At 43.1% G+C, this 11,119-nt stretch overlaps 1 protein-coding gene across 1 annotated transcript in view; it reads right to left on the bottom strand.

Annotated features, from left to right (window-relative positions):
* Positions 1 to 11,119, bottom strand: part of RYR3 (ryanodine receptor 3) — a 666,405-nt gene that overhangs the window by 428,520 nt on the left and 226,766 nt on the right. The window contains exons 11-12 of the mRNA XM_019518966.1: positions 6,311 to 6,484; positions 1,106 to 1,227 (exon numbers count right to left, since the gene is read on the bottom strand). Of these exons, the coding sequence (XP_019374511.1) occupies positions 1,106 to 1,227; positions 6,311 to 6,484 (296 nt within the window). The remainder of the gene's footprint in view (positions 1 to 1,105; positions 1,228 to 6,310; positions 6,485 to 11,119) is intronic.

The raw sequence follows: 11,119 nt of genomic DNA, 5'->3' as shown, positions 1-11,119 counted from the left end.
TAATTATATCAGAGAGAACTCTATTAAGCTTCGGATATGCCTAGGCTTTGTCAGTTAACTATACAGGCTTGGAGTGTATATGGATCCCTTTCTTGATGGAATGAGATAGAGAATAAAGACTTCTGAAGATCATTCTGAAGCTTTCAATGGCGCAGAAAGCAGCCAAACATTCACTGAGAGTGACTGGCCATTGGGAACACTTTTCACTTATTCTTCACACTCTGTAACAGGTTTCAGTTGGCTTTAGGGTAGAAATTAAGGAATTGATTTGGATTCTTCAAAGCTACAAGCATCTTGAGTTCTGAATTTTATTTAAGGGAACCATTCCCTTGCTGCATATACTGTGATGAGCTAAGATAAAGCAGTGCTAACAGTCCCTAAATATAAACAGCTAAGGGCTAGAAGGAAGGCATTCTTGGTGGAGAAATCTGTAGTGACAGAAGTTATGATTTAGAGCTACTCCCTTACTTAGAGGACTCAGAAGTTTGGAATTGGGAGATGGTACCTCAGTTATGTGGTTAATTATTTAGAAAGACCAAGGGACTACAGAGCTTGTTCCACAAGGAAGTTAATTGTTAGTTTTTGACATTTATTTTAGGCCTGTGTTTCTTGAACCTGGTGATCACTACAAAATGTCACCTTTGGAACTCAGTTGTCTCTACAGAGTGTGGAACTGATTAATTTCTAGAATTGTAGTAAAGCTTTTCCATTCTCCTAGGACTTTGATATTGGGGCAGTTGGTAGGGGGAATGCCTGGTGCAGCAGGGAAGAACCTATTTAGGGCAGATGCTAATCAGAAAAACCTTATTTTTTAAGATAACCAAAAGTAGTGTAAGTTGTTTTTTTCAAAAATCTTCTGAGACAGACATGCCAAGAAAAGATGGGACGAAGTGAATGAAGGGATCTGGAGTTGAATCCAAATGTAAGCTTTCTGCAGGCTATGAGCATCTGGATTCATTGTTCAGGTTTGGCCCATTGTAGAGACAGTCCTGAATGGTGAAGTATGGACCTGAACCTAATTATAAATCTAGAAATAAATGCATTAAACCAGTTCAGAATATTTGAACATAATAGCATAGACTATGGATAAGATGGTGTCATTTACCTTATAAACTGGCTGAATAAACTTGCAGTATTGCGAATGATTCGAGCAGCCTGGGATTCTTCATGTTGACACCTTTGTAATGTTAGACCATCATCCATGTGGCCTTCTTGGTGTAATATAACCTATTGAAAGTGAAAATAAAGAAAAGAGAAAAACTGTAAAGTTGAAAATATTAAGTCTATAAATTAGACTAAATTGTATATGACAAAAACATAATTTTAATACTTTTCAGCTTGTTTCAATATTGTATACCTCAGTTCCCTAATATAGATGTTTCTATATTACCTATTTAATAGCTGAAATCCACTTTATTTGAGCATATTTAACACTACGATTTTTGCATTCACATGAATGAATTATAAAAATTATTCAGATTTTCTTGCCAGACCTTTTAGACATGGTGATGAGATGTAAGTAAACTTTTAGGCTTCTTTAAGCTTTTTAAAGAGAGTAGTGTAAACCCATTTCTAACTTAAAACAAAAATGACATCCTTTATAGGCTCAACCTCATTGGAACAGGAGGACAGAGTTCACTATTTTAAGAATATCAAACTACAGCAAGGGTGGGCAAAATATGGTCTGCAGGACAGGTGATTCATCCAGCCCACGGGCACCCACCAATTAATTGTACTCTGCCCAGACCATGCACTTTGCTCCCACCGTCCTGTACAAGAGGGCTCTGGTGCTAGCCTGGTCAGTATGCATAGCTTCTCAGCTGGGCTGCTGCCGCCACTGCTGCAGCCGGCACGGGACCTGCTTGGCTTCCCCAGCCTCCAGCAGCTCCTCCTTGTGTCCCTGCTGCAGTGCTCACTCCAGACACCAGGTAGGGAAGCTGCAGCTGGGCAGGAATGTGGAGCATGGAGCTAGGGCTGGCGGGATCATGGAGCCTCTGCCCAGCGGGGTGGCTGGAGTGCAGAATTTGGGTGGCCAAGGTGTGGGTGTTTGTGGGGTTTGTGGAGTGTGAAGGAGGGTGGGTGGTCTGGGGACATTCCCCCCTACGCCCCTATTGCCACACAGGTCCCACCACTGGCAGGAGCAGCAGGCAACGGGACCTCAGGATGTTCATGGCCTGTGCAGGCGAAGCCAGCAGGCAGTGCACACCTCCAGCCAGTTCCAGGAGGTGCATGTGGTGGCAAGGAGTGGAGCCAGGCTGGCCTGCCTCTATTGTGTAGGGCTCACATGCAGCTCCCAGAACTCACATGCCATGGGGGGCAGCCCAACCACACCATCCAACTCCAGCAGGGTGTAGTTTTAGGTCATTCCCCAGGACCAGGAACCTCCTCCATCCCCATAAGTTCCTACCCTGAAGCTCCAAGTTGTTCTGGGAGCAGCAGATCTCCAGCTGGGCAATGTTGTTCCTTTGGCCCCCTGTAGCAACTGACAGCTCTGCTCTCAAGGCCTAAGCTTACACCCAGGCTCCCAGCCTCTCCACCAATCAGGTGGCCTCCCACCTAACAGCTGACCATATGATTGGGCCTGCTCCCACCTGCAGGCTGCTTGCTGCCTGCTCAGACCCCTTAAAGTGGCAGATACAACTCGTGCTCTGCCACATTCAGTCACATGTACCTCAAACCATAATTCCACCGAATACTTGCCAGTATCTTCTGGATAATATTGCATTCAGGTACTGCATACTTTGCAAAAAGAGTGATACAATGATATTTTAGTTTCTTTGGCACAAGCCCCAGATTTCTGGTCCCTCAAGAACAGCCTTTCTTGTTCTTATTCAAATGATATGTTCCAATGGTACAATCTACCATTATAAGGTCTAAAAATATTTTTGGAAAGATGCAGATGAAATACATTGAATCCAAAGTCATTTCTCTTAATAAAATGTACTTTGAAAATATAAATCCTCATGGGTCCCAGGCTAAAGAAAATTCTTAATAACACATTGCTATCTTAGATTAAAAAGTCAAGAGTCAGATCTTGCAAAAGTGTTGGAAATTAAAAAAGAGAATCTCAGCACAAAGATTGCACTTTATTTTACCAGATCTAATATTGGTATATGAATCTGTATTTTAAGGGGTAGCAGGATATTATTTCTTTACTACATACTTGAGTTACTTTATAGTATATGGAATCATAAAAGAAAAACAAAACAAAACAGAAAAACAAACAAAAAATCCTCTTAATGTAGCCTTCAGCTAGAAGAATAATTTTACCTTCAAGAAAATTGCTCTGACACCATTATACATACTTTCTTACAAACCTTTACAAGCTTCTTTAGAACTGCTTCATGGAGTGATGTAACATGGCAACAGAATTCCTGATTTATATTTGCTCACAAATAAATAAACAAACAAACCCTACAAAAACTAATTCAATTTTGATGTGAGCCTAATAAACTTAACGGAGTTACAGGAGGGTTCTAAGGGGTGTAGGTTGTAACATACTCATGGTGATTTAAACAACATAGGTTGGCCAGAATTGTTATAGTTTCTTCCCTTGCTTTAATAGTTGAGAGGGAGAGGAGAGAGGTGTATTTGGTAGCCATGTTGGTCTTGGATAAAAAGAAATGCAAAACTCTAGAACTCTTGGTTCAGAGATGATATTTTTTATTAGACCAACTTAGAATCACAAAGAAATGATCTTTTTCTGCAAGCCTTCCAGCACAGATGCCCTTCCTTAGGCTCAGGGAAAATTAAACATGGTCAAAAGTCCCCATAGATAGAAAAAGAAAGGAGAGACAACTTTGGAACTTCAAGTTACAGAAGATGCCTCTATATAGATTCAGGGGGTTACATTTTCTTCACAAATGTGGGTTTAATAAAATGAGTGATTTTCTGACTGTCTTACAGTGACCTCACATCCAACAGGTCAAACTAAACTTATTTAGACGTAATCTAAAATGGTCTCTTTCAGACCCTGACATGCTTCTGCAGTTGTACTTAGCACCTAGGAAAGTCAGACCACTTTGTGTAAAGATCAGTAGGGTCCAGCTGCTGCTTCAATGAATAAATACATGAAATGAAGGCAGAGTTATAGTGACACCACAGTGGGCAGATACAGAGTCCTGCAGTCTGAAGTGTCCTGGACAAGCAAAGTCTAATTCCACTCATTATATGACATTGCTCATAAAGAGTAAGTAAAAGCTGGAGACAGAAAAAAATATACAAACTGAAATATGTAACTTAATAGAACTGTACAAGGGGTCTTCAAGGTTCAGGAGTAAGTCATAGATTGCTGTGGCAAATTGAATGATTATAAAATTTGGGAAATAGTTATTGTTGGAATCACCAAGATGTATTTTGAGTCTTTAATGAGGCTGCTACTTCTTTTTGGACACTGATTATCTGGAGGTCAATGAAGGGAACAGTGGTACAGGTGTATGGCAAGGACTGAACTTCACCACTGTGGCTTCTGCTCTCAAATGTTCTGCACACCTGAGATCTACCATGACCTCAGCAGGCCCTCACTGCCCTGAATTTGAAAGATACCCTAAGACAGGACCACAAAAAGATGTTACATGGCATCTCCACCTTCACTGGCTTTGCCTAAATAATACACAGCATGGCATATGAGCTGTAGGCTTGTGGTATCACCCCATTGCATTATTTCCCTTCTTTCTTTCTTTCTTTCTTGGTGGGCCAGGCCAAGATGGCCACCCTGAAGGGCTGGAGAAACTGGCTCACCGGGACCAGGATGCACGATGCCCTGCAGCTTTTCTCCCTGCTGGTGCAGGCCCGCCTCTCTCTTGAATTCAAGCATGCAGTCCACCAGCGGACGGTGTCCACCTTTGAGGAACGCTGGGCAGCTGAGGGGGCACTGTGCCTAGTCGAGGCGGGACGCCTGCTCCTTGCCCTGTGACACCACCAGCTCCTCAAGGTGCGGAGGCGCACCCAGCGAGCTGAAACCTTGGGCTTTGTCCAGACAGGCCGACCCCTGATGTCCTGAGGCCCCCCTGGGTGTCCCCCCTGGCAAGAACTGTAGACATGTATACATGTAAATACTTCTTTTGTTCTTTGTGTTTTTTTGTTTTTCTGTCTAAAGTGTGCGGGCAGGCCTTGCAGGCCATGAACCCAGGCCTTGTCCTTGAGGCCCAGATCCTCAGACTGAACTGTACATAATTTCTACGGCTCACCATTTGTCACCCTTTGCGGAATAAATGTCTCTTAAAAGTCAAGTTTCTTTCTTTCTTTCATTATCTTTTTCAACAACTTAAAGACAATCTAACCTAGCTATTTCTATTTGTTCCCCCAAAATAACAGTTAATACCATGTAAATGGAAACTTCTTGAAACTAACAGGAAAAAGGATAAGTTATACTGGTAAAATAAAAGTCTGACTCATTTCTTTCAGTTCATAAGACTTATATGTTCTACTGCTTACTGCTGTAATAAATATAACAAATAAATATGATAAGCACATACTGCTTCTTTTAAAGAATGTAGGGAAATATATGATGAGTTTGTAATTACTTATTGGATATAAATATACACTAAACCAGTTTTTCTTTCATTGTACAATTTATTTAGGTAAATACTAATAGAACTAGGGGATGTACTTCCTTAAGATAAAATATCTAGTAAGGTCACTAGATTTGTTTAGAAAGGCTGCTTTCAAATTTTTAGCCCTGTACATTTGTGCATATTCTTTTCTAATTGAGTCAAACGTTAAGTCTTAGTTGCCTTAATCCTGCATGTTGACTACATCTTATTTTGGCGCACTCAGACGGACACTGAGGTAGTTGCTGAGCCTCCTGGGAGGTGATAAGCACATGCAACTCAACTGAATGAGGACTAAAGACGCTCAAAACCTTTTTACATGTCTGAGATCTTAAACAGGTAAAGGTGTTTCTTTCCATACCCAGTATGAATTACTTAAATCTTTGGTTGTGTTTCCTACAATCAGAAAACTTGTCCAAAAAACCAATTTTCTTACGGCAACAAAATGCCACCCCCCACACACATTTTCTTTAATGTCTAGTTGCACACTTTCTTTAAAGAAGAAAATATTGGGTGCTTTTTTAAACCAGTGTGTGCATCTAGCTAAAATTATATAACACTAATTCTCACAAATACTTAATTTTAGAACCAAGCAATTCTAAGCAGTGAGTTTTTTAAAATTGACATAAGCACATCAATTAAATCTATGCTTTGCAAAACAACCCCAGATTGATAAAATGGTACCCAGATGACATACAGAAACATTTACAAGATTATTTTCTGACTTTAGCTTATGAAAGTAACTTTTTAATGTTTACCTTTCTTTTCAAGGGTCCTAAACGTGCTGTTTTAGCATCCTGTGCTTTATAAGTCAGCCACAAGGCACTAGCTACATGCTGGACAAAGCAAACGGAATCACCGTACTTTATTTCAGGGACTCCCATACCATCTATATCACGTTTATGAGAAGAATCTTGTTTTTCCTTCAGTTCCTGAAAAAAAAAGCATTAGCATAATACATGCTTTAATACAGTACAAAAGTTAAATAATTTTAAATTTAGAATAAAATCAATGTAGCAATGATATTAGAAGTTGAAGCTAAATGTACATTTGCCAGAACTTTATAATTCACCATGATAAAATCCAGAGTCAGATTCTACTTTCAGAAAACATATTTTCTTTAAAGTAATAATTATTTAATAAATATAATAAATAACAGAATAAAAAAGAACAAATTAATTTTGTATACTGCATAATATAGTATTGGACTGTATATTGTTAGATATTATATTTTACTCAAAATCTATATAACAAGTCTTCAAACACATCAATGGTTATATGGAGGATGGTGATAAAGTATTTTCTGCCACTGCAGGGGACAGGGTAAGGGGCAATGGTCTCAAATTGCAGGAAGGGAAATTTAGGTTGAACATTAGGAAGATTTTCTCACTAAAAGAGTGGTTAAGCATTGGAACAAACTACATAATTAGGTTTTGAATCTCCATCTTTCAAAGTTTTAAAGAGCAGGTTAGACAAAGACTTGTCTAGAATGGTTTAGACAGGGATAATCCTGCCTTGAGCAGGATCACTAGATGACCTCCTGAGGTCTCCTCCATCTCTACTTTTCCGAAATCCTATGATTATCAGCTAGTTCTGTCAAAGATGTCCATCATTAAAATGTTCTTTTGCAGACCACAAATAGTCCAGGAGCTGCACTGTGAGAATCTCTGCTTTAGAGTTTGCATCTGGTGATGAAAGGCAATTGTTCACATCTCTTTTACAACTTGCAGCGGAGTACCTTTGGGAAAGTTCATCACTTGAGGGCTCTCACAGGCTCTGAGGGAAGCCTGCTTTGGAGGAGCAACAGGAGAAACCTTCCCCAGGTACCATTTTAAGGGGGGAGGTGTGTGGCAAGGAACTGATGGTGCCTGCCACTTTAAGACCTAGGCCAAGCAGCCAACAGGTACCTGATTGCAGCAGCCATTTTAGATTCAGGGCTGCCTATATAAACAGGGCAGTTCACTGCTGGCAGGGGAGCCAGCAACATTGCCTGGCTGCAAGACTACATGTATCATCCTGGAGGTAAAGGAGGAGCTGTAGGGGATGGATAGGAGGCGCCTGCTCCTAGGTATGACCTAAAACTGTACCCTGCCAAGAGTGGGTGGCCTGGTGGGGCTCTCAGTGGTGCTGAAGCCCCAAAGAAATCCCAAGCCAGTGATCACCCCGCTGACAGGTGGGTAGGGGCACCTTAACCCTAGCCCTCACCTTTGGGTGGGTTTGCGTAACACCAGAGGCAGTGGGGGCCAGGTACGGCTGTGGCCACCTGGGTCCTGTGGGGAGCAAGACCCTGAGGAAATGTAGGTGGGGCCAGGTATGGCTGTGGCCACCCAAGCCCACCGGGGAGGGAAGCCCTGTGGCCCCAAGTGAGGGGGGCAGTGTGGAGCCCCAATGAGGGGGCAGAGATGAGGCACCCCAGTGAAGGGGAAGGAAAACCAGAGAGCTGACAGCCCAATATGTTTATATATTGACATGCTGCTCCGGGGGGCGGGGGGAGGGGAGTGAGAGTCCTTGTGAGACCCTGCCACGCCAGTCATGGTGTGAGTCACCCTAGCCTCCACAACTGGGTGGATCACCCACTTGTAGGGCCAGAAGGCAGACCCCAGGTGCAAGAGTGGGACTAGAGTGGCAGAGGCCTGACGTAGAGTACCCTTGAGTGGTCAATGCTGGGGCCAGGACCAGAATGGTCAAAAGGGCCAGGGGCCCACCGCAAGGGACACCCAGAGCTGAGGGCCTGGGGTTCCGACTGGCCTTGGCGGTGAGGCTAGGGCCTGTGTGGCCAAAGGTTGCGGGGGGCGGGAGGCACACCCGAGATGGGAAATAGTTTCAGGGACCTAGGCAGCCCAAATGAAGGTGGGGTATGCTGCCGGAATGGAGGGATCTTAGAGGGGTCTGAACTTGAGGATTCTGGGGCCCAGTGTGGGGCTGGTGAGTAATCATCTGGATGCCATCTGCGACACTTGGGCTGCAGTGTAGGGGAGGATCAGAGCCGAAGATAGCGCCCTCTGGCATTGGGGCAAGAATGGGCAGCCTCCTGCCTTAATGAACACCTTAATTAATTAAGAACAAGGCGTGGCAGATGAGTCAGATGGGTGGCATGCCCAAAGGCAAGTGGGGAACCTAGCACTGTGGCTAGGCGGGGAGCCTCACTTTGCCACACAACTATTTAAAGATTTTTGGGAAAACTTCCTTGGAAAGCCAACACATCACTAAGCCATATTATGCACATTTCAAATCTGAAATGTTTTCTTCCCAACCACTCTTGGAGGAAATTTTTTTTTTTTTAAATTTCAGGTTACAAAACAGAAGCAAGGATAGAATATATAGCAAAATCTGTTATAGTAGAATACATGGGGCCCTCCCATTAGATAATACAATATGGAAACTGTGTAGCTACAATGTATTATTCTGGTACTTTTCCAAATATTTCAATGGTTTTAAAAATAGGCATAGTGTCTGTGTGTTTAAACAGATAAAATATACTAGATGCCAGTAGATAATTTGCTTAACATAGTACATATATAATCATTTTGTTTTATTTGTATTTAATACATTTTAACATTTGCTTTAGAAGAAAATTGACAGATTTTCTCCACATGTAGACAACAAATATATTTCAGTAAGTGGCTGAATCACTGTCATGTAGAATCTCAACACTGAAGGAAGAGATTCCAGAAGTTAAACAGAACAAAAATACAAAGGAATCAAGTAGAGTCACTGCATTGACTTGATCTATATGGGTATAGATCAAGTCACTGCAGAAAAGGAAGCATCAAGAGATGCATAATGTGAATTAGAAAAACTGCTGCTGAACCTACCAACTGTTCCCATAATTAAACTGGCATCAGGTTTGGAACCTAAATTATACTCTTTTTTATCCTACTTTTCATAATTCAGATATCTACTTATGCAAATTGATTTCTATAATCTAAAATAGATGTATTACCCTCATTATTGATACAAATATATCAATACATCTGTGACCATGTTTGTAGCAGAGGTGGTATCATTATCAAAAAAGCCAACAATTCCACAATGCTATAGTAAATATGTAGCAATAGAAGCAGAGGGTTTGTATGTCAATTAATTAGCATACTAACCGTGGTAGGGTACTAGGTATGCTTGCCACTTTAAGGCCCTGGAGCTGGCAGCCTCCAGGTGCCTAATGAGGGCAGCTAGGGCTTATATAGGCTAGGGTTTATATAGGTTAAGGGCTGCCTATATAAACAAGGCAGATTGGCTGCTGGAGGGGAAGCAACAACACTGCCTGGCCTGAGGGCTGCTGAGTTTCATCTGGAGGTAAGGGAGGAGCTGTAGGGGATGGTAGGAGGCTCCTGGTCCTGGGTACAACCGGAAACTACACCCTGCCAGGACTGCATGGCCTGTTGGGGCTCCCAGTGGTGCAGAAGCTCTCAGGAAATGCCAAGCCAGTGATCACCCTGGTGAAAGGCAGGTCAGGGCACCTTAACCCCTAGCCCTCACCTTCGGGTGGGTTGCATACACTGGAGGTAGTTGTGGGGGTGCAAGCCCCGAGGAGGAGAGTTGGAGGCCAGGTGTGGCCAAGGCCGCCTGAGCCCTGTGGGGGTTCAAGACCCCAAGTAAAGGGGGTGTTACAAGCAGTGTGGAGCCCCCAGTGTGAGGGGGGCAGCGTGTGGAGCCCTGTGAAGGGAGAAGGGGCTCAGCCAGAGAGAGAGCTGAGGCCTAACCCCAGTAAGTCCTCCAATGTGGAGAGGCAGAGTTTGGGTTGAATATACCACTGGTAGTAGCACCATGACCTGCTGCCCGGGGGGGAGTGAGAGTCTCCTGTGAGACCCTGAGGCACCAGTCGTGATGTGAAGTAACCCCAGCTCCCCATGTCTGTGGAGGAGGACCCAGAGAGGGGGACCCCGGGATAAGAGTATGGGTCATACATCAAGGCCTGCCAGAGCTTCCCCTGACTGGCCCAGGTGGGGGCCAGGACCAGGAGGGTCAGAAGGGCAAGGAGGCCCACCGAGAGGGATGCCCAAGGATGTAGTAAATATGATTTTTGTCAGGCAAAACGCCCATTGGACTAAGTCAATAGGAATGCATGGAGAACTTACCTCTACCTTGGAAATGATATTCAACATAAAATTTTTTATTAATTTTTAACAGAGTCAATATTTAAAGAAATCAAAATTCTTCAGAAGTTAGCTACTATTCTACTGCTACTAAGTTTGGGTGAGCTAGGGCTCTTTCAAGCCTTGAGACATAGATGGCCTGCTTTGAAGGCCCCATATTCATTTCTACCAATAAGAATTTCAGAGAAATTTTGGAGAAAAATAGCCCAGGAACTGGAATATATATATATATGATCCAGTGCCATGGATATTGAGATCTCCAGCTGGGGGCACTTGAGGGCTGCTCCCTGGGTCAACTCCACATCCAATCTATGCTCTCCCCTGTCTAGGAAAGGGCAGGTTGTCAAGTAGCAGTTGGCAACTGCTGAAAACTTCTCCTGGTTCCTGCTGCAGGAGAATAGCTCTCACTCTTTCCATACCTTGGGACTGATTTGGAGCAGTAAGCTCCACACCTAAGAAATGTAAAAAGGC

The sequence above is a fragment of the Gavialis gangeticus genome, unplaced genomic scaffold (assembly GCF_001723915.1).
Source record: "Gavialis gangeticus isolate Ggan-Ray unplaced genomic scaffold, GavGan_comp1, whole genome shotgun sequence".
In the NCBI taxonomy this organism is placed as follows: Eukaryota; Metazoa; Chordata; order Crocodylia; family Gavialidae; genus Gavialis; species Gavialis gangeticus.
This window is presented reverse-complemented; position numbering and strand designations above follow the sequence as displayed.